Source organism: Mus musculus, chromosome 11 (assembly GCF_000001635.26).
Source record: "Mus musculus strain C57BL/6J chromosome 11, GRCm38.p6 C57BL/6J".
NCBI classification, from domain to species: domain Eukaryota; kingdom Metazoa; phylum Chordata; class Mammalia; order Rodentia; family Muridae; genus Mus; species Mus musculus.
In genome coordinates this window covers 53,129,190-53,153,252 of record NC_000077.6, presented here as the reverse complement: position 1 = coordinate 53,153,252, position 24,063 = coordinate 53,129,190, and the positions used below count along the sequence as shown (strand labels likewise).

Genomic DNA, 24,063 nt, shown 5'->3' with positions numbered 1-24,063 from the left:
CAATGTCTGATGTCAAAGTGGTCTTCTGATCTCCAACTCCTTTTTCATCTTTGTTGACTTCAACAAACTTTTTCCCCCAGGGCTGGTTCTATTCCCTGTTAGCAGCTTTCCTCAGCAGGTATCCCATGGCTCTGGCATCTTTAACATCTTTGGCTCTCCAAGGCAACTTTAACTTCACAGCTTCTTGTTTCAATGTCTGGGATCCACACCTGATCTGGGCTCTTCCAAGGGCTTAGGTGACTACCCTCTGTAGTGCTCTAGGTTCTGGTTGACTCCACTCCACTGCTGCAACTGTTCTTGGTGATTATCCCATGGTCATGGTACGGGCATCTCAAATACTCTGGGGTCTTCTGCTGCAACTAGGCTTTACCAATAGGCTTTCATAGGCTCTCTTCATGGTGCCAAGCCTCTACTTTTCTGCATGACCCCTTCAAGCCTGGCCATCAACTGCAACTAAGGCTGCACCTTCACCAATGACCTTCCACGGCCTCTCACAGTGTCAAGCCTCAGCTGCTCTTCATGATTCCTTCATGCCTTCAAAACCAGTACCACCTGGATGACTCTAATACATTACCAAGCACAGCTACAACCTTGGCTATCTTTGGAACACAGCTTCTTTATGATCTCAGAAAACACTTCCCAGAAGGTATCACCTCAATAATGCTGGTCTCCTTAATTGCTGATAAATTCTTAGCTCCAGCTAACCAGCATCAATTGTCCCAGTAGTCCCATATATTCTTGACTCTAAAGCCAGAGCCACATGGCTGGAGCTGCTGAGTTCTCTGCTTGCTGGGTCTGGAACACGCCACCCCCCCAACCCCCTTATTCTATTACTAGCTTTCTGTTTTCATCTCCATCACTGCCTAAGCTTGGCTGTCCTGGAATTTGCTCTGTAGATTGATCTTGAACTCAGAGATTTACATGGCTCTGTCTCCTGAATGCTGGGATTAAAGGCATGTAGTACCACGGCTGGACTTAAGCTTTTTTTTTTCACCTAGAATGTGCTCTGTCCCAGGCTTGCCTTGACCTCAGAGATCTGCTTGATTTGTCTCCTGGGATGAAATGTGTGTACCACCATGCCTGAGCCTAAGCTTTTCGTGACCACTGCTCCTCAAGATCTGGATCAAAAGATCTGTGTCTTTCATTACTGAATTGTAGTTCATTCCAGATTAAATATCCAAGTGAAAACAATAACCAAGTAATAATAACACTCAACATGATATAACTAACTGTTCCTTGTTCAATAACAAACATATAAACAATAAGCTTAGCTGGGTGGGATCTTGTCACAAAGTCACCACCCCCTTAATCTGTTTATCTCTTTGGACATAGGTTTCAGCTCCATTTCACTTTCTCATGTCCTTTTATTATTTCAACTATACATTTTATGTTTTTCCTTTCTAAGCTTGCTACACTTGTTCAAAATGCTCTTCATGAGACTTAACCAGAGAACAGTCTTTGTTGGGCTTTTTTGAGACTTCCTTTGTCAGTACAATGAATATAAATTTCTTTTCTTTAGCCTCAGGTAGACTCTTCAGACAAGGGCAAAAAGCAGCCACAGTCTTCACCAAAATATAACGGAACAGACTCTCAGCCACATATTAAAATTCTTCTCCTCTGAGACCTCTAGAGCCAGGCTTCCACAGTTCAAATCACCCTTAGCAACAAAGTCTTCCACATTCCTACTAGGATAGTCCATTAAGCCCCCTAAAAGCATTCCACTGCTTCCAAATCTAAAGTCCCCAAATCCACATTCTTCTAAACAAAAGCATAGTTAGGTCTATCACAGTGATACCCCAGTCCCTGGTACCAATCTCTGTCTTGGTTAGGGTTTTACTGCTGTGAATAGACATTATGACCAAGGCAACTCTTATAAAGGACAACATTGAACTGAGGCTGGCTTACAGGTTCAGAGGTTAGAGTTGATTATCATCAAGGTGGGAGCATGGCAGCATCTAGGCAGATATGGGGCTGGAGGTGCTGAGAGTTCTATATCTTCATCCAAAGGAAGCCAGGAGAAGATTGGCTTCTAGGCAGCTAGGATGAGGATCTTAAAGCCCATGACCACCGTGATACACCTACTCCAACAAGGCCACACCGCCTCCAGATAGTGCCATTCTCTGGGCCAAACATATTCAAACCACCACAAACGTCAAGCCATAGCCCACAAAGATCTTTGTCCTTCTACTTCTGGAAGATTCCTTTAGTGACCCAGTCCTCCTTCCTGGAAACTATGCAACATCAGGAGTCACTGAGCCCTCTGGGGAGCTGGGTGACACCTAGCTATGTGCACTAGGCTTGGAGACACAGGATACAGGGCTCTTGCCCTCTGTTTCCTCAGGCTATGTAGTCCAGAGACCCACAAATGCCTACTCTATACCCTACATCCAGATTATCGAAGGGCAGCATCATAGCATCCCAGTAGTCATTGGCCCAGGGTATTATCAAGTCTGTTTGTAGCTACCAACTGTGTGGGTGTGAGGTAAGGGCAAGTCACCCAGTTCTCAGAGTCCCAGTGTCCTTGTCTTGTTTTTTCTTTTTTTGGTTTTTCGAGACAGGGTTTCTCTGTGTAGCCCTGGCTGTCCTGGAACTCACTCTGTAGACTGACTTCTGGAAGATTCCTTTAGTGACTTCAGGCTGGCCTCGAACTTAGAAATCCACCTGTCTCTGCCTCCCAAGTGCTAGGATTACAGGCGTGCACCACTACAGCCCGGCTTGTCTTGTAAGATAGGAATGGCACACAGTAGATATCCAGTAAATGTTCCCACTTTAATTATAGCTTTTAGCCCATCCTATCTTCCTTGTCTTTCCATATAGATTCCACTTGGTTCCTTCCAAGTCTGATATAACTTTAACCTTTGTAGTATTTTGAAAACTTCCTGCCTTTTTCTGGGGTCAGCAGGCCATTACCTTGTATTCCTTGGGGACAATAACAGGGTCTACTTCAGGTGATCCCATGAGGGCGTTGAGTGCTACACCAACTGCCTTCTGGAGTGCCAGGAACTATAATGCCCTACAGGACCAGCCCAGAAGTCATCCAGCAGGCCATACAATAAAGTAGGAAGTGAATCACAAAGTGCCCAGCTCCCAGCATATTCTCCCGACTGTGTCAATGGCCCTTCTTTTAGCTAGGAGAGAACTCTCGAATCTTTCAACAATTAGGGCATGGTTCTGAGGACCATCAGGGTAAAGAGAGCAAGCTGAAGATGCCCAGCCTCCCCAGATGGCTTGCTGCTCACCCTGAATCCTTGAGGTCAGTGAAGGTGAATCTCAGGATGTCATCACTCTTGACACCTCATTCACTTTCTGCTGGGAGATGTCCCAAGCACCTGCTGTCATTGAGGATTTGGGGACAGAGTTGAAAACATCTCGCTCTTCCCTGATGCCCCAGAGCCTGCTCCAGGCCCGCTGGCAACAGCTGGGCTTCGTGGGACAAGGCTAATTGCCCTAATGGTCCAGGATAGGAAAATGGGGCTTATTTTGATGGTGGATGGGGCCAGGCTGAGATGACCAGCAGTGTGTCATAGAGGTAGGCTCTCACTCCAGAACACAGTTATGTGGCCCCAGGCAAGTGGCAGGCTGTCTGCTTGAGAGTCTATGTAAGGTGCTTATTTCAGGGCCAGATACAAATGCATCAGGCTCATAGACTCTGGCTTGCAGAACTGCTTGGTGGGGGTAGGGGTAGTGAGGAGGGGTTAGTTCTTTCCAGCTTTCAAGATGGCTGGCAACACTGGAACCTGAGTGAGTTTGAAGGATCCTTCCAAACCTGCCAATCTTCTCTGACAGCCTGAGAGGAGGAGGCTCAAGGGGCCCTGTGGGAGAAGGGCTGCTGAAAGGAGTAATGCCCCTTAGATGCACAGCGACGTGGTGTCACGTCACCTGTAAGAGCATTGGTGGCCTGCTTGGACGCAGGTTCTGCAATCCCTAGATCCAGAGATCAAGGGATCATGCTGCCTGTAGTCCACGCAGGCTCCACACTTCACAGTGGCCACTGGGGCCTCAGAGAAGCCCAGGGTAACTTGGCTGTGTGACTCACTCATCCCCAAGTCCCCTCCCCCAGCACTTGGATTCATTTCACTGGAGGAAGCCTTGGGTAAACCAGACCCAGTACTTTCTAAGCTTTTCCCTTCATCACAGCAGATGGGCTACGTATGCCTTTAACAAGACAAAATGCAAGAGAGCATGAGGTTTGCTCGGAGAGGCGTGGAGGGTGCTTGGAGGGGACAACATGCATGGAGCCATTTACTAACCATTCACCTGCAGGACGTGGGTCTGGACCAGCTGCTCATGGCCCAAGGCGTGGCAGGTGTAGTTGCCCATGTGGACTGTGGTCACCTTGGTGATGTACAGGGAACCATCCTCGCCAAAGTCCTGTGGGGCAAAAGAATCGTGATGAGATTCACTTCTCTGTGGAGCAGACTGGACAGCCGGTGAGTTAGTTTTCCAGGAAAGACACCTCCCTCCCTGGCACCTCCTCCTTTGTCACCTCCGTGACATCTTCCGCCTCCAACTCCCTTTAGGTCCTGGAGACGCTGGCTTGTTTCACAGGAATCTCGCTCACCTGGTACAAGGCTTGATTCTGGAGGGAGGACCTTGTTGAGAGCTAGGGCTGACAAACCTTCTTAAAGGGCTAGGTAGGAACCATGTCAGCCTCCCCAGTCTTCTGGTTTCTGTCAACCCCTTGACTCTGCCATGATAGCATGATAATAGCTGAGAAGACATGCATATGAATGAGTGTGGCGTGTTTGGCGGCATCTACGGACTCCAGTTTGCTTAACCAGGGTTCAATTCCATCCAGATCCCAAGTGCATATGGGTAACTTATGGGGTCAGAGTCACCCAAGGGAAGAGAGACAGACTGATAGGAACAGCGAACAAATCAAACCAAAACAAGGCAGGGTGAGAGAGCAAGGCAGGACGAGACAGAGACAGACAGACAGGCAGGTAGGCACTTGCGCGTGCACACACACACACACACACACACACACACACATACACACACACACAGACACACACACAGAGTGAGAAAAAGAGCGAGAGCCAGGGAGAGAGAGCGCCAGCCATTCCCAGGGTTTCCACAGGAAGTGACCCAGAGTCTCAGAGAGGTATGAGGAGGAGTTTAAGGCCATCCTCAGCTACATTGCACATTCAAGGCCAGTCTGGGATATAAGAACTCATATTTCAAAGGAGAGAGAGAAAGAGAAAAAAGATGCTTTTGGGCTAACTTAACTCAATGAGGGATGAGAGAAAGGCACAAAATAGTGACAGGAAGGTTGATAGTGAACATGGCTCCTGCTTTCCAAATTAGTAAAAAAAATGGCTCACCATGCTCTCATCTTGGAGGCTTCTGGAATGCTGCACCCTGACTGTGAAACATCACTTTGCTTAAAAGAGTCCATTCCTACTGTTCCGTAGAAGCCTCGGCCATAAAGAACACAGCAGATAGCTGACTTATCCTGTGTCACAACAGCCCTAAGGGCTCACCCCTGAGTTGCTGATGAAAAAACTAAAGGCTGATCAATACTGAGATGACAGATTTCTGTCTGTTTCCTGAATCAGAATATAAGTGTATTGCAGCCCCTTCTGTGTGTGTGTGTGTGTGTGTGTGTGTGTGTGTGTGTGTGTGTTAGGGCACGTGTAGCTCATCATTAGGGGGAGCAGTGGGGAGGGAAACTCAATGCTCCACATGGTCAGATGCAGTCAGACTCCACCCTAAGGCTCAGAGCCAGAGCCACTTGCTGGGTCTAGTGCAGGGTTATTTGAGTTTTTCTTCCTTCCTTCCTTCCTTCCTTCCTTCCTTCCTTCCTTCCTTCCTTCCTTTCTTTCTTTTTTTCTTTCTTTCTTTCTTTTGTTCCTTCTTTTTTTTTTTTTTTGGTTTTTCAAGACAGGGTTTCTCTGTGTAGCCTTGGCTGTCCTGAAACTCACTCTGTAGACCAGGCTGGCCTCGAACTCAGAAATCTGCCTGCCTCTGCCTCCCGAGTGCTGGGATTAAAGGAGTGCGCCACCACGCCCAGCTCCATTTGAGTTTTTCTTGACCCTCCTCGTCACAGTCTTTTTAGAGTCCTTGAAGGTAATCTTAGGCTCCAGTGGTCCCTTCCTATGGTCCCCACTTTGTCAGGGTTGCTAGTTACCCATGTCACAGCATTTTGGAGGCTTAGAAGGTGTCTAGGTGAGGTGGCTGTCTAAAGTCAAACTCCCAGGGATCACCTGAGAGTGGTACCCCATTAACGTCAGCACACAGAATTCAAGAGGTTACTCGAGTCAGTGGCTAGCTCCCCACCACGCCCGATTGCCAGTGTTCTATATCTAGAGATAGTTAGCAGAGAAAATAGTCAGGAAAAATGCTGCCTGTCCAGACTTGTCAACATTCCCTGAAGAGTATAACACAATAACTGTTGAGCTAGCCTCTACAGCATGCCACACCACACACATTATGTAGAGATGGTTCAGGGGCGGGTATGTATAGGCCTGCAAATGCTGTCCCATTTTATATGAAGGACTTGAACATCTCAAATTTATATCACCTAGTTTTATCTTCTGGGAAAATGCCCAAACATACAGACACCCAGTCCCATGGGGGTAGTCTGTAGGATCTATTTGAAAACACCTGCTCTCTCTTACAGCCTCTATCGTGACACCCTGCACCCAGCCACCTTGGTCTCATCTGTGGAGCAGAGACCCCCTACCTGTCTTCCCTGCAGTGTGCTCACCCACATGGCTTCCCACAGAACAGGTTTTTTTCAAGCAAACGCCAGAGGGCGCACATCCTCACCTGGCCTGGGGGACAGTGACAATGCTGCCCTGGCCCTCCCATGGCTTCCCACTCTGCCCTTGTCTTAGGTGCCTGCCCATCCTTTACAGGATGACTGGAGTCTTCCACTTGCAGTCCCTGTCCTCCCTGTCCTTCCAAGGCTGTCACTTATCTCTATCTCCTCCAAGGGTGCTCACCTCTCACCCGACTGCCATTCCAACCCCTTCTTCTCTTCTCTGCATCACAATGCCTTGTTACTATGTTTGCCACCTGTGAAACCCACTCAATTTAAGCTGCACAAGGAGGAGGGGACACTTAGACTCTGTGGTCCCTGCTGTGTCCCCAGAGCTGAAGCCAGCAGTTCACATTCTGTGGTGTTTATTACAGTCGCATTCTGACTTTCTGGGATGGAGTCTGGGTGTCCCACTCTGGCCTTCATATCTGATTAAGTGTTGATTAGCTGTGCAAGGTCAAAACGTGGGATCGGTCACAACAAAGGGGGTGGCAGAAGGACAACTGGATTGGTCCTAAGTATTTGTGCATATGTACATTTGTGTACGTGCAGATACATATAGGGGTAAGAGGTCCACACAGGGCGGCACCTAAGGATCTCTGCATTGGCTTGCAGCTTGCTGATGTGGCTGTACTAGCTGGCCAGGGAACCCCAGGATCCTTCTGCCTCTTCCTTCCCAGCGCTGGGATGACAAACATACACTCCACATGTGGCTTCACCCATGGGCTCCAGGGGTTGAACTTAGGTCCTCATCAACCTTAGACACTTTGCTGACTGAGCCATCCTCCCGTATAATTCTGTTCCCACGCCCTGCCTAACCCTTCTCTGTGGTGTAGCCCTCCGAGGGACTCAGTGCTTCTACATCCTCCAGGTCAGGGCTTATCCTTCAAGGATAGACTGGAGGTTTGTCTCAGGGCAGCAGCAGATAGAAATCCCTGTGCAGAACCCCAGACTGTTGACTGTGCACCCCTGAAAGAGTCTTTAGCCTCCGCCTGCTTCTCTTGCCTCTCAAGAACAAGTCCTTGTTTCCTGTAAGAGGAGCATACTCCTGGAGTAGTGAGCCAGTGGGAGGAACTGTACCAGCCTGGAGGGGACCAGAGAGCTGGCCAGATGCTTCACAGCTCTTTTGTTAAGTACAGAGCACATCGCCGCCTGTGGTGTCAGCTCAGGGAGAGCCCGCCTCTGTAATAAATAAAATAATCTCTCTAGGCTAAAACAATAGACATCATATAATTACAGAACGAAATGCATATTGTTTTCTGGATATGAATACTGGCTGCAGAAATCAAATTACCTCATTGGATGTGAGAGAATTACTTTAAACATTGATTTATAAGAAGCTACATAAAACTAAGCCTGCAATCTTTCCTCTTCTGAATGCTTCCTGAGATGTGTCTGAATACTGCTATCAATGCTTGATTGCATCTCTGTAATTGTTTTTTAATGGATAGCTTTTTTCCTCTGATACATAGAAATGTATTAGCAAAATCAAAGTTCCTTCCAGAAATAAACAGATGCCAGATTAGACCATTCTTTGTATGGGTGCACATCCATTTTGGGGGGAAAGAGACAATTTTACTTAAAGACATGATGTTTGTCTATTAAAAAGCGATTTTCTAAGTATTTGCCCTTATTAGAGAAAGTAATTAGATGAGACTTCAGTATTAAACAGTAGTTAAGCGAGAGGAGGTGGGGGATGCTTCCATAGTGACACACTAGAGTCAGGAATAAGTAATGCCACAATGAGCCACCAAGGCTGAGTATCTGGTGACTCAGCACTAAACACGAGGACTCCAGGGTGACACTAAAGTTCAGCTTAACCATACTGTCAAAGTTACAAGCTGAAGCTCAGCTTGGAGACATTTACTCAGAACGTCCCAACCCTGCTCTTCCAAGAAGCGTCACTGAGGGGGCTGGAGAGATGGCTCAGTGGTTAAAAGCACTGGCTGCTCTTCCAGAGGATCCAGGTTCAAGACCCACATGACAGCTCACCACCATCTCTAACTGCAGCTCCAGGAGATCTGACACTCTCTTCTGGTCTCCTGGGTACCAGACATGCACACAGTGCATACATATACATAAAGACAAAGCACTAATAAACATACAAACCCAAAGAGTCCCCCTGGCTCTCTTCGGGGAAGAGGGTATAAGCAGGGTTGTCTGATTTCACATTGGCTTGATTCTAGCTCCTAAAATATCACTCGTCCTGGTATCTCGCTAGTCAATATGTTCCCCACTGAGAGTGACGTGTGGTAGCCAATACTCAGAGACATAAGAATCACATGTTTAGTATCCAGACCAATTGGAGTTCCCATGCATGCATTGGTATAAACATACAGCATCCCTACAAACACATGTTTTGAACATGAAAAAGCCCTGAGCCCGATCCCTAGCTCTGCATGAACAGGGCATAGTATTGTATATCTATAATCCTGGCATGGCACTGGAATTATAGACAGGATTAAAAGTTCAAGTTCAAGGGGTGGGTTCATGCATCAGTAGTTAAAAGCCCTTAACCACACCTGATGATCTGACCTATATGGTAGAAGGAAAGAATCAACTCCTGCAAGTTATCCGCTGTCCTACACACACACACACACACACACACACACACACACACACACACACACACACTCACCAACCTACCAGTTCTCTATAGCCGGTCACTTATGTGGGGGGGGGGGAATGTTGTCTTATTTCTCCCAGTTCCTCCAAGAGTAGAGCTGACACTCTGCAGAGACCTGTCAAACCTGTTCTCTTGCTCAAGATCTGTTTAAAGGATATTGCAGCAACATTCTGGGTGGCCACTGAAGACTGAAGAGGGTAACTATGCAGTTGTAGGCACCCCAGGCTCCCAGGCGTGGGTTGTCCTGCTCATTTCAGGTTCAAGACCAGGAAAGGGGATCAGAGGTACGTAAGAAGGCACCTCCTTCTGGAAGGAAAGTTCCCAGCTTCTTCAAGACCTCGGGGTATGTGTGGTCACCGGATGGCTTGAGTGACTACTCGCCCCTTGACTGTGAGCTCAAAGAAGGTAGGTATCTCATATTTCTCCATCACTGTGTTGTCCTTGGTGAGCTGAGGAAGGGGTTCATGCCACATAACGAACTCTGGTATGACAGCTGACTGGAGGGAGGCATGCACCTTAGGATGCTGTTCCTTATGGTGTATGCCATCAAGATTTTCCACCACTCAAAGAAACTGCTAACTCTTGACCTCCTCGGTAGAAAGATGGCGCCTAAGTCCCTAGAGTGTTCTTAGGAATCTTTGTTTATGTGGGGTCTTCAGGCCAAGTGGGGGACTATCTTGCTTCCTGAGGGGTTGCAGGCTAAACCAAAGTCATCTCCAGGGCAGGTTATGATGAAGCTCCAGAAAGATCTCTGGACACCAAGGACTGGCCACACTAGTGTATCCTGATGACAGAAAACAGCTCATCTGGGGCTTCACTGGGAAGGGCCTCAGGAGGCAGCTTGCTTGAAACTCTGGATTCTCCTGATGGCCTCTTCTGACAGATTTACTCCTGTATTTTCCGTGCTGGAAACTGTCACCTTGGAGGCTCCCAGCTTCCAGTGGGTTCTGTGAATCCTTCTCGCAAATCACTGACCCTGAGTCTGGTTTAGGAACCCCAGAGTTAGGACTGGTTTTAGTCGTGTATGTGCATGCGTGTCTGTGTCACCTTAACTTGGTATAAAACTCACACAGGAGGTTCTGGCCCAGTTTTCTGGGTTCTGGAAAGCCATAAACAGGGGACACATGTGAACATCTGGGTGTATACATGTGCCTATGTCCCTGCCACTGGAGGCTCCTCAGAGAGGTTGCTCTGAGCTTGCTTATTCTCAGAGAACAGATAACACTCCTCTGGTTGGAGTGTCATGAGGTATAACTGGCAGCTGTTGGGCCCTATGACCAGGTACCTGAGCCCCTAAGTGGGGCTTTGGGTCCATGGCTAATTGTCAGAGTGTACAAGGGATGTGAAGGGACTTGGGTATCACGATGTGCATGACAGCATCAACTGAAGCCCCAGATTCACTTGAATCAATTGTTTTTCATCTGCAAGGAATTCCTCCTCCAAGTGCACTTGGGTCACAAGTCCCCAGGCTGAGAAGGCTTAATGGGGTAATAACCCCTGATTCCAACCTGTTCCACGATAGCCAACTAATGTCATTAGACCATTCCAAGATGACTTTTTTTTTAATTACATTTTTTTTTTTGGTAGGGACTAAGAGATTTTTGATCAGGATAGTCCCCCCCTTGACCTGGTACTAAAAACTTGTACACACTGTTGGAAGGGGCTATAAACCAGTACAACCCATTTGGAAAAAGAGTTAGTAATAATATCTTTGCAAACTGAAAATGTCAGGGGGAGGGTCTCACTAAGTTGGCGAATGCTCGCCTAGCATGCATGAAGCCCTGGATTTGACCCCTTCCATTTTTGCAAGGGTAGTGGTATACGCTGGTCATCCCAGTAATCAGGAGGTGGAAGGAGGCAGGAAGATCAGATGTTCAAGGGTAACCTTAGCTACCTGAGCTATAGGATAGCCTAATTTACAACAAACAAACCCTCTCCAAGCTGAACATGTGCTTCTCCCAGAAAGTTCCCTTACAGACTTGAGCAGATATGAGGCTGTGTATCTGGATGAGGGCTGCAGCATGGGCAGTGGACAAAGTCAACACAAAGTAATAAAGAGACAACACTGAAGGTACTCTGGGTGGGGCACAGGGCAAGGCAGGCAGCTGTTCTGGTGTGGTCCTGGGGCTGCAGGCTCTGGAGAGCATCCTTTGGCTCCAACTTGCAGTGACCAAGGGGGACACTGGTCAGCCTCCTCCACTGGCTGGGCAGTGAGTCTGTGGGCTCTGCATGGAGGGTCTAGTCAGGTACTGAAGGCAGTACTGAGAGAGAGGAACAGGTGAACTGGAGGACTGTACCCAGGGATCCAATGCCAGAGGAGGCACTTGGGACAGTCGACCCACATGTCCACAAGTTGGCACACCACAGACCTGAAACCTGGCCTCCATGACTGCCCCTTTTCTTCTCTTTTTAATACAAGGTCTCACATGGCACAGGCTGGCTTCTGACTTGCAAACAGAAGACTTTCAACTTCTTATCTTCCTGCCTCTACTGCCTATGAGCTACGGTTACCACACCCTGTTTACGCAGTGCTGGGGATGGAACCCACTTTGAACCCACTTTGTTATGCACAAACAGTGCATAACAAGACAAACAGTCCATCCACCAACCCACATCCCCAGCCCATGGATCAATCTGGACAACACACCAATAGTGTGAATCTACCCAAAGATCAAAAAAGGCAGGAGGTTTAGATACCACCAGGGTCTGTGACCCAAGCTGGAAAGAACTGGCCCCGCCTTCAAGCACTGTGTTTTCCAAGAGTTTAAAACAAAATGTACCCAGGAGTTTAATGAGATGATCTTAATGCAGAATGACAGCTACTGTCTGCCGTGTGGCAAACAGCTCTCCATGCTAATCAAACGCCTCGCATCACGCCACAGTGCATTCACGACTGCTTCATACGAAGACAATAAAAATGAAATGAGTCATGAGTTCCTAAATCATTTTCTTTTTGGTCTCTTTTCTTTTTTAAATAACTCACTTCCAAAGAAACATTTGGAGAGACCAAGCACATGCCTCATTAGAAATATTTGTTCTCAGTTTTACACAGTTTAGCCATGGGGGAACGGGAACCTTTTAACAGACCCTTCAAACAATGGCACAGACACTTGCTTCTAGTGGGCTTTGTGTCACTGCTTTTATCACTGTACTCTGCCTGCCAACAGTTGAAAGCCCCAAATAGTGAGCTTCAGTTAAAATAAAAGAAAAGAAGAAGGAAAAAAAAAAAGCCAAACCCACAGAAACCTCAAACCTAACAACTGAATAAAGACTGGATCTTTTACGTTATTTGAAATATACTGAGCGTGTGATAAGTCTTTAAAATCTTTAAAAGACATTTATTTATTTCACAGCAAGTATATGTGTATGCGGGTGTGTGTACTGTGTGCATGCAGGCCTGTATACTGTAACACAGGCATATGCGTGGATACGGGTGTGTGTACCACAGCGTGTGTGTTGGTGTGCACATAGGTGAGTGCAGGTGTGAAGGGCAGAGGTTAACTTGAGAGTCTTGGTTATCTCTGCCTAGCACGTGGTTGCAATGATTCACCATGCTTGGCAGCAAGCCCGTCTTTACCCACTGAGGCACCTTGCTATCCCATATCACCCCTCTCCTCACTTTTTTCTTTTTTAAAGAGAAGAATCTAAGAGAGACAGGGAGTATAGTTCAGTGGTACAGTACTTGCTAAGCATGCACAAGGTCCTGGGTTTGGTCCTTAGATACACACACACACACACACACACACACACACACACACACACACGTAGACTTTTTTTTTCCTCCCGGGAATGTCCTCATTGGGGCCAGAGGGAAGTAGCTAATAAGTCAGAGCCTCATACCTGACCTCACAGCCAAGTGGATGCAGATGGCGGACCTCAGGACCTTAAGCAGGTTGGGAAGGGGGCAGCCAGAGGCAGCCCCAGGGCATGGCAATGCCAGACACTAAGTATTATGTCCTGTTACTAAACCCAAAGAGTGCCACTGGGTGGCAGACTGGCTACAGGCCCCCAGGAAGCTCCTTTGAGTGTTTAACCCTGCCCACCTTATGCAGTACTGAGGAGGGATACAGTTGCTGCGAAGAGACCAGTCCGGTACCTGTTAGTTACCACAAGGCAGGAGCAGCTGGGAGTCCACAGGAAAAATACACCAACACTCAGTGATTCTGCTGATCTGGTACCATCTGCAGCTTTAGGGATGCCCTGTCCCTGTTCTGTCCCCTCATTGGGCAGGTGCCATGACACTTTGGGTGACAGGGAGAATGAAGGAGTCATGGGGTAAAGGACACATGACACTATTCAGGCAGTGACACACAGTCTGGGTTCGGGGCATCCCTCACTCAGCCTGGAGTGCTTAGAGAACCAGAAGACTGTGGCCCAGAGTGGGTTTGTATGCTTGCTTTGTGCAGACAGTGAGGCAGCATCCAACCCCCTGCCTCCGGATGCCCAGCATGGGGCTGGGGGGTAACATATACAGCTAGCTGCCTTTGACATGGACCAGGCTTAGCCCCAAAGCCTGGCTCTGAGCTTGAGGAGATGGGAGGGTGCAGGACAAGCTAGCCAGGGAAGGGTGAGACATGGTTCTTGTGATCTAGGCAAGAAAGCAAAATGGCTTCTGTGCGGGATACACACATACACACACACACACACACACACACACACACACACACACACACACACAAACAGACATAGACACACACACACACACACACACGGACACACACACAGACACACACACACACACACACACACACATGGACACGGACACGGACACACAGACACACAAACACACTTAGACACACATCCCAGAGTCCAATGTGGCTTTTTTATCACTGAGCTGTGTGGCCCTCAGGATTGGCAGACCCTGCAGAACCTCCCCCCTTTCTAATAGGACATTAAAATGGTAGACATCTTTCTGTTTCCTAAGATATCCTTATGTCTGGGCAGAGTAACTCCCTCCAGGATGAATACTATCATGGGCTATCATGGGCTCTGGCTGCTGGGAGACACCTATTACTGGCATTATATGAGTGACATAGAGTTTCTGGGTCACTTGGATAGAAGAGAGATAGGAAGCTCTGGCTGCTGGCTTCTGATGTTCACAGTGGGATAGCCTGTGGGGGCATCATGGCATGGGCTGGTGGTGGGGGTGGATGTGGGAGTGGGTGTGGGGATCAAGGTCTCCTCTTCTTCCTCTCCCAGACAGTTAGTGTGAACACACTCTCTGGGGCAGCCTGACTGCAGAAGACAGCTTCTGGGTCAGTGACAGTAGCCGTAGGTCCCCGAGGGTTGAGGTGAGTGGAGCTCGGGGCCAGATCTGAGACACAGGAGAAAGATAGCTGTTTCAGTAAAGAAACCAATAGGTGGTCTGGAAGTAACTCAAGTGCAGGCCAAATGTCATCGGCTCCAGGGACCTTGGGTTGGAGTGGAAACCATCACTTCCTCTTCGAGAGGGAGGCACATTGTAACCTGGGATCCTCTTGCAAGGGCTGCTGTGGCTGGCACTCAGCCCTGCTGCTTCTTCAGGGTGTGGCGTGCCTTCTTTTGGGGTTGTCTGCTCTTATAAGCTGCTTGGGGTGAAGCTATATGCATATGAGGTACTGGTGTGGGCAGTACTTCAGCAGAGGCCCTGAAGGGTCCAGGTGGGACTTTCTGACAAGGTGAAAGTCCTATCAATGGAGCCGTAGCCACATGGAGGAGAACCTTGAGCAGGAACCACGGTAGCCACTCTGAATGTGTCCTGGGTGAACTTAGAGAGGAGGAAAGACCCGAGATCAGCCATGGGCCTCCCGCTTGTTCTGGGTCCCTTCTTGGGTTACCTGGGACTCTTCTTGGAGACACGTTCAAGTTTAGGTTGGAAAGTCTCTGGTCCTGTGAAACGGCTGCATTTGGTCACATTACTCTGTGGCCAAAACCCAGTAGCTCCCCTGAGTCTATGGGGAAACAGCAAAGGCTGCTAACATTAACATTCCAGGCCTTGTGGGGGTCTCTCCACAGCTGGGGCCTTTCTACTGCTCTCTCTTGCTTTTCCTGGTTGCAGGAAGCTCCATTCAGGGCCGTTCCTTTCTGCAGCCCTTCCAACAGGTGTTCATAGAAGTCCTGACCCTCCCAGTGTGCTGGGGACAGCATCTTTGCTCTGCTCAGGGCCCCAGCACGGGGCTTTTGCGGCTCACTGGCACTTTGTAAGCAAATCAATGCTAAAATGATGACTGGCAAGCAGGGTGCGGTGCTCTCTGCAGAACACAGGCGGCTCATCGCTCGCCTCCAGGCTAGAGAGGAGCATTGACTTTCTGATCAAATATTATTCTGATGCGCAAGGCATCTTTGATGTTTGCAAGTCAGAAAAGTTTAATTACATGTGTCATTAGGATGGCATTCTCTAATAGCTCTGTGACTGAATTCATTAACAGAATCCTTAACAGATAAGACAAGACAAATTAATATTTTGTTGCCCATGAAAGCGTCTCATTAAGAGAATAGTGGAAAAGTGATTAATATTTTCTTGCCAATCAAGATGTCTCATACAAATGACAAAGGAAGGAGCCCCACACCCTTTTGTGTCTTCTAATCTCCCTGCCTCGGGTTTGGAAGGCTGATCCGCTCCCTTGGTTGGAAGCCATGTTGGGTACCAGGCATTAATCATAACTCGGTTGATTGTATTTCAGCACTCACAGGGCGGGGGCAGTGAATGCTGAGATAGATGGCTGAGAGGCTCAGAAAACCCTGAGAACCTTAGAGTCTTTGGTCCTCGCTGGCTGTTCTCCCCTGGCCAACTCTTGTTTCATAAATGCCCCAGGCTTTCTAAGGATCTGGCTGTTGCTCCCTTTGGCCTGACTTTGGTTCCTCCCCTCCTTCTTCTCCTGGGAGGGAGGGGGAGGCTGCTGCCAACCCTTCTGGGTATCAGGTACTGATCTGGGTGTTTTCCACACATGGTCAACTTAATATTAATAATGTTATTATTAATAATAATGAATAATGAAAATGAAGGTGATAATGATGTTCATAGAGTAGTCTCTGCTGAGAACATTCCATGCATCTCGTCTCTGTAAATCTATAAGGGAAGTACCATCTCTCATTTAGCTCCATATCACAGATGAGGAACATTGAGACTTAACAAAGGTCAGGGGCCCTTTACAAGGTCACTCAATTAAGTGATAAGCTGAGACTCAAACCTAGGTCCCTTCGAACCCACGGCCTACGTTCTTCATTAGCGGGTGATGCTCCCCTCTCCCTGATGTAGAGGAGGCAACCACCGTGGGCATTGTGTGAGTGCGCTTGCATGTAGTGAGGACCCCCGTGGAGCAGGTGCCGCCTGTTTGCAGGCTACCTACTCAACCATGAGCAAGTGTTTCTGGGGAGGTAACGAGGGACCATTAATCTCTGGTTGCACCCACAATTATCCAAATTGCTAACCTGATTTGAAAAGGAGAAATGCAATCGAGTTGGTGCTGGAGGCATGTTTGAGTAATTTAATTAACTGACGGCAAGTGCACTAAGGAGCGTTTGCCTCTGCTTTTATTTCTGATGTGTTTAAATAGAGCACCAAGCAATGCTCGGGAGGTTACTCAGTCACCAGTGGCCCCGGCCTAGCGAGGAGGAGACAGTCACAGTGGCCAAAGTCATTTGTGAATGGATGCTAATTATGAGAGGTGCTGTATACACAAGCTCACATACCCAACACACACACACACACACACACGAGACACTGAATTTTCTTGCTATGATCTCAGGCAAAGCCTCGCCATCTTGGATCCAGAGAATGAAGGGATCAAGGATTCTACTCATTGAGTGTCTACCAGGCACCCACCAGGGCAGTGCTTCACCGACACTCAGAGATGGAGGAGAGAGGATACTGGCTGTCCTCATCACATAGGGGAAACCTCAGGGAAATAACCCTGCCTGTGTGACAAGATGGTTGAGGACATTCCTTAGCCGGATCTGCCAGCTTAGAAACTCCAGAGTGGTCACCCTTTTCTAGCTGTTTCTCCTATGAGCTGCAGGTTCTACCCAGAGGGGCCCAGAGTCTTGACTCTCCACTCTAATGGCACCTATTCTTTGGGCTGCACCTCTTACACCATGATAGACTCAGCACTGAAGGATCTTCAGATCATGGGTTTAGCTGACATCTTGAGGCTGGCTGCACCATTGACCACAGTCTCTGCTTGTGTTTGCATGTCCCCAGGGATAGGAGGCTTACTCTGCCATGAGACAGGCTCAATGGCAGCAATGGCAAACCATCTCATGAGCTCAGATCAGTCTCCTTTGTGGTCACATGGTTCAGGTCAGGTCCCTCTCTTCCCCACCCCCATTCTACTTCCTTATAGATCTGACCATTCATCCCGTGAGTCTTCCTTTTCTGACACAAGCATCCTATTGTGGACCCACTGTTCTGTCTTGAGTCAAGAAGACCAGGGCAGTCTCCTCTGCTTGAAAACTGTACTCCTCTTATTTTAGCCCAAGACCCACAGCTACCCCAGCATCTCCCCAACATGGGTAGCATTGCTGATGTCTGGGCCGCCACATCAACCCTCTGCCAAAGCTAGACCATTTGATATATTAGATCTTCTTGAAGTTCACCTTCTTGAAGTTCAGTGGAAGGGAGGGGCTTCCCAGGTTGCTTTCTTAGAGATACATTTACCAGGGATCAGCAGGCCCAGGGATTCCTCAAAATCACAAAGCACTGGCTCTTCAGGGTGCAGAAGTATTCCTATTGGTCACACCAGTATCAGGCTATGTAAACTCACCCACCTGCTCTCTTCTGATGAGGAATGTGTATGTGAGTATGTATGGTGTGTTCTGTGTTGTGTTGTGTTGTGTTGTGTTGTGTGTGTGGTGTATGTGTGCATGCTGTATGGGTTTTGTGTGTGTCATGTAGTGATGTGTGTATGTCTCTGTGTGCCTGTGTGTGGTATGTGTATATGTGTGCATATGTGTGCATGTGTGTGTATGTTGGGTGTATGGGTTTATATGTACAGAAGCTCTCGAAGTTGGCATCAGTTTGTAAATGCCTTTGGACACTGTGATTGGTTCCATGCTAAGCCAGGGCTACTCGTGACTGAATAACCTACATGTCTGTCTGGGGAAGAGAGGTAGCTTGAAGGACTTTGAATCTGCATGTACTTACCCCACGAAGAAGATCCTCAAAGCAAGCCTCCTCTGGCCTCACTTGTCACCTCCCACCTCATCTGTCACATACCTTCCCTTCAGCCAGTCACCCTGCTCACTTTTGCCTTCTATAGGGACCACCCTTCTGCCCATCTAGTAGAGAGAGGGAGTCCCCTCCTTGCAACTACATCTCTCTCTGGCTCTGAAGCCTTCTGCCTGGCTGTGCTCTCTGGCAGCTTATGACCCATCCCTGTGAGGGATGAGAGTATGCTCATACAGAATATTCCTCTCCAGATACCAGGCTTAGGGCCTTTGGTAAAACAGGGCCCGGGCCAGGTGCCACCTGCCCTGGCCATGTGCCTCCCAGTCAATATCCCCTGTGACTAGACATGACTATCATCAGGATGGTAACTGTCATTCATCACATCCTTTTCATTCAGGGACTCGGATCCTCTAAAGCTGTCAGGCTGAGTATGGACCTAATAAAAGAAAGCCCTCTGCCACTACTGCCACATGGTGCCCCACAAGTTGGCATCCCCAGGACATACTCGGGCACTCGGTGACTTACATTGATGTCTTCCAGGCCTAGGAAGCTCAGAGTGAGCCCGTTGCGTTTCCAGATGATTGGTGGCCTCAGGTCTCCACGAATAGCACAGGTCAGCACTGTGCTCAGGCCCACGGTCACGGTAGTCACACTGACCTTGTCCTCAGGGGCGAGGCTTAGCTGAATCACCTCTGTAGAGGGACAGGAGAGAGTGGTCAGAGGCAGACATAGAGGTCAAATCCCAACTCTAGGTAAACAGTTATGGATTCACTCAAGGGCAGGGCCAAAGGAAGCTTTGGGTCCCCCAGAAATGGGTTATAATGTGACAGTTAAATACACTGATAGACATCCTCACTGGGTGATCAGTTATAATGATGTCTAATATCAGAAAGGTCCCATGTGTCAAAGCCAGTCAGGAACCTGGAACATCTGGGCCACAGGTTCGTGAGTGGACTTGAAAACACTGGTTGCCAGGGCCCATAAGGTACACCCAGCAGAGAAATCACACAGCCAGTTGTGGGATATGCTGCCTGGAGGGCTCTGGCTTAATGAAGTTGGAACCTGCTAGGTACGGTCAAGGTCTGTTGGTGAGCCGACAGGTATGTCGTCCATCTGGGGGTAGCTTTAAAGGTTGCGCTGTCTGAGGTCTGGAGAACGAACTGGCTGACCTTTGAAAGTCTGTTTCTGTCTGAAGATTCACTGAGCTTGGATTTGGATTTCTGTTCTGTGACAATGCACTGGGGCCTTTCAGTATGTATGTATGTATGTATGTATGTATGTATGTATGTATTTTTCTTAGTGTACTTCAGGCAGGCCAAATTATGAATCCTTGTCATTTTTGCTTGCTAACTGGCATGGAGACTGGCCACTCTTTAGGCAAACATAGAAGGATGCAAAATATTTCCACCCCCCTCAGGCTTTCTGAAACTCTTAGGATTTATGAAAAATTAATCAAATCCAGGCTGCTCAGTGCAAACATGGGACTAGGCTAAGGTGGAGGGGATGTAACAGGTGTCCCCTGCTTTTTCTCTATGTCCTCTCAGGAGCCAGGGAGGCAGGTTGGCTCCGGGATGGGTATGTGTATCTGTATGCAGTCTAAAGTGCTGGCAAAACTGTAAGGTGCTATGCTATCTCACTATGCCATTGCATCGGGGCATACATCCCCTGACGGATATATCCTTCAAAGTGTTGGAAACAAAGCATAAACTGGGAACTGAGCTCTGTGGGATGCTGGGAGCCAGGAGCTGGAGTGGCAGCACCTCGGGCTGTGCATCTGGGCGGCATGCTCTCTTGCCAGGATGTGGGGGAAGGGAGCAGGACAGAAAAGAGGTGCAGGCTTAGCACTGCAGTGTGTGAGTTGCAAGCAGGTGCCTCAGATCTGCAGCAGCCACATCCCTTCCTCGCCACTTAGCGGCCCTGCCCTGGGCCTGCGAAGACAATCAAGCTGTACACAAGGCGTTCCCTCGGCGTGTGTTGGATGGATGGGTGAACAACAGAGAAAATGAAAATAAAGGAGCTCAAGAGCCGAGGGGCCGGCGGGGAGGGGCGGTCACTCTGAGGAAAAATGTGACTGGAGTGAAGGAGCCAGTGCGAGGAGAGATAAGCACCGGGTGATGGATGCGGACGCGGGCGGCATAATATTTTACAAACATTATAGCGGTGCATTTCAAGTTTCCTCTTAAATCACGGTCTGCCTGTTGCCCTCCCACCTCCGGGCCATGAGCTTTACTGCTCAGGGTAGGGAAAGAGAGGGTGCAGACGGTGCGGCAAGACTAAGAACCTGGCTCTGCAGACTTGGAGGATGGGGAGGAAGGTGTGATGGAAGGGGGTGAGGAAGGGAGGGAAGGAGGCAGGAAGGAAGGAGAGAGGGAGAGAGAGGGAAGAGAGGGGGGAGAGAAAGAGGGAGGGAGAGGAAGAAAAAGGGAGGGAGAGAGAGAAAAAAGGAAGAGAGAAAAGGAGGAAAGGAAGAAGGGAGAGAGACAGACAGAGAGAGATACAGAGAGAGACAGAGAGATACAGAGAGAGATACAGAGAGACACATACAGAGAGACAGATAGACAGACAGACACACAGAGATAGGCAAAGAGACACAGAGATAGGCAAAGAGACACAGAGATAGACAGAGAGACAGATAGAGACAGACAGACATACAGAGAGAGACAGACAGACACACAGAGAGAGACAGATAGACAGATAGACAGACAGACACAGAGAGAGACAGATAAACACAGACAGACAGACACACACACACAGATAGAGAGATAGAGAGAGAGATAGAGAGAGAGAGAGAGAATCTGATGGAACTATTGTGCAGATCCTACTGAGCTCTGGGGTCCTTGGGGCTTAGGCGCCAGGGTTCTCAGCCGGAGAAAGGAGCTCTTCCTCATTGGATGACCACTGTGCTCTGGGAGCAAGAAGATGGAGACAATGCTGCTTTTGCCCCGGGGAACTATGGGGAGTAAGAAGTCTCCCAGGTATATAGAGGAAGGGATCCTCCTGAGGGACTTTGAAAGATACTGCACACTCCTATAGCAGTCTGCTCCCAACATCCTGTGAGCTGGATCAAAGCCTGAAGGTGTGCTAGTGGCCTAGAGTTGTGGGAGCCTTGGCTTGGATGGGGGCAGGGCTGACCTTTGTAGCCTGGAGGTCCCTCTGGTTAGAACTAGGGGGAGCAGGAGAGAGGCCAGGCTTCTTCCTTGGAAGCCAGCCTGGAGGGCGGCTGGGACGAAGCTGCACAGAGAAGCTCTCTGTTTATACCCGGAACATCCATGCGTATGGACTGTGTGGAATTGTAGGCACGAGCCAGGCTTACCAACGGAGGGATTTTCAGTTGCATCTTTCTCAGTGCCTCGGGAGAAGAAGTGAGGCTAGGCACTAAAGGGATCACCACTCTCTGCATCAACCTCCATCAAGACTAGAAAGATGGGCCAAGCAATCATTACAGAGTTTGCAGGAGACAAGGCTTCTCCTGGTCCCTCGAGCTCCACTTCTCTGCTGTGATTTCCCCAGATGCCTGCATCACATCCCTAGGTAACTAGCACACAGTGGTGCCCCTCTGCTTGGACCTCTGTGGACTCTTGTGAGTATAGTGGACATCCTTGAGGCTTCTGTGAGGCCTTCCAAGGTAAGGAGGGGCCTGAGAATCTTAAGTGAGGCAGTGCAAAGCAGAGGATGAGAGGCAGGCAATCTGATGGGTTAGAGCTCTGGACGGCCAGTACTGACTTTCATGAAGGATAGGGCTCCAACAAGAACTCTAGAATCCCCTTCTTCTTGGGACCCCCAGGGCCCCAACTTCCACAAAAGGTCTGGTAGAGCCTAGAACATAGGACCAAATACAAACAAGGCAAACAGCTTGGGGTCAGGGCAGTGGGAACCTTCTGTGACCCTCCTGGCTCAGTGGCTGGGTGATGCATCTTTGTCGCTTGAGGTCCTCATCATTTGTATGTATGAAGACATAGACTTTGTGCAGGAAAAACTCGTGCAAAATTAGAATGCGCGAGTACCCGCAAAACCATCGTAATTCTGCTCCTGTCAGCTACACAAATATTAACCAAACAGCAAATATTTGGATCATTTAAAGTTTAATTAAATGAATGTTTTATTGGATTTAATTCGTGTCAATATTCCCCAGCTCCTTTTAAAATTCTAAAGAGATTTATGGTTACTGAGCCTTCCTCTCCCACCCTGGTTTCTTTATTTACTGTTCAGCAGGCTTTCCCTGGCAGCCCCTGCTTCCTGGATAAGTGAGAACACCAGGCAAGTTAACATTCTGGGATAAACTTGGGGGTGGGGGGCAGTCAGGAGCTGGGGTTCAAGTGGACAGGACAGTACCCCTTATCTCTGAACCTGGCTCAGCTTCTGAGAAGTGGGCAGGTACCTTCCTTTCCTTAGTCTTAAATGTACATATCAATGAAATGAAGAAAATTGGCTAGGAGGCCAAGGGGCTCACTGTCAGTTACTTTTCTTATTGTTGTGAATAAATATGGACAAGAAACTGCTTGTGGTGGTTTGAATACGCTTGGCCCAGGGCGTGGCATTATTAGGAGGTGTGGCCTTGTTGGAGGAAGTATGTCACTGTGGTGGTGGGCAATGAGACCCTCCTCCTAGCAACCCTCCTCCGGGAAGACAGCAGTCTTCTCCTGTTTGCCTTTGGAACAAGATGTAGAACAAGATGTAGAACAGCTCTGAGTAGACAGCGCCTCCAGCGCCAAGTCTGCCAGATGCTGCCATGCTTCCTGCCTTCATGATAATGGTCTGAACCTCTGAACCTGTAAGCTAGCTCTAATTAAATGTCCTTTATAAGAGTTGCCTTGGTCATAGTGTCACTTATGGCTGTAAAACAAAAACTAAGACACTGCTTAAGGTGGGAGGCTTTATTTTTGCTTATGGTTTGAGAAGGGATGTAGCCCACCATGCTGGGAAACGTAGCGGAAAGCACTGGACACATTGTGTCTGGAAGCAGGAAGCAGAGAGAGACAAATTCTGATGCTCAGCTTGTGGTCTCTTTCTTTTTCTCCCCCACTCTGGGGACTTCCCCCATTTTGGGGACATATCCCCCCCCCCCCAGCTGATGGGGAGTTGCTCACATTCCTCATTGCTCATAATGTGGTAGTTTGAATGAGAAGCAGCTCCCATTGGCTAGGGGCTTTGAATACTTGGTTCTCAGTAGGTGGCGCTATTTGAGGAGGTTTAGGTGGTACATCTTTGCTGGAAGTACATCACCAGGGATGGGATCTGAGATCTAGTACCCTGCCCCTGCTCTTAGTTTGCTCTGTACTTTTATGCTTGAGTTTGGAGCCAAGAGCTCTCAGCTCACTGCCATGCCTCCCTACCATGGTAGACTGATATCCCTCTGGACCCATAGGCCAAAATAAACTCTTTCTTCCATAAGTTGCTTTTGGTTTTGGTCATGTTTTATCATAGCAACAGGGATGCAACTAACACATGCCTCCTCGATTACACCTCTCTGGAAACATTCTCACAGACATATTCAGAGGTGTGTCTCCTAGGTGGGTCTAAAATGAATCA

The 24,063-nt window shown here is 48.5% G+C and overlaps 1 protein-coding gene across 3 annotated transcripts in view; it reads right to left on the bottom strand.

Moving 5' to 3' along the window:
• Positions 1 to 24,063, bottom strand: part of Fstl4 (follistatin-like 4) — a 427,962-nt gene that overhangs the window by 39,198 nt on the left and 364,701 nt on the right. For 2 of the 3 annotated variants that reach the window (XR_388477.4, NM_177059.3), the window contains exons 7-8: positions 19,060 to 19,226; positions 4,251 to 4,371 (exon numbers count right to left, since the gene is read on the bottom strand). Coding sequence is in view for 1 of the 3 variants with exons in the window: in NM_177059.3 (NP_796033.2) it covers positions 4,251 to 4,371; positions 19,060 to 19,226 (288 nt within the window). In the remaining 2 variants the exon portion in view is untranslated. The remainder of the gene's footprint in view (positions 1 to 4,250; positions 4,372 to 19,059; positions 19,227 to 24,063) is intronic. The other variant, XM_006533539.4, reaches the window with a different exon arrangement.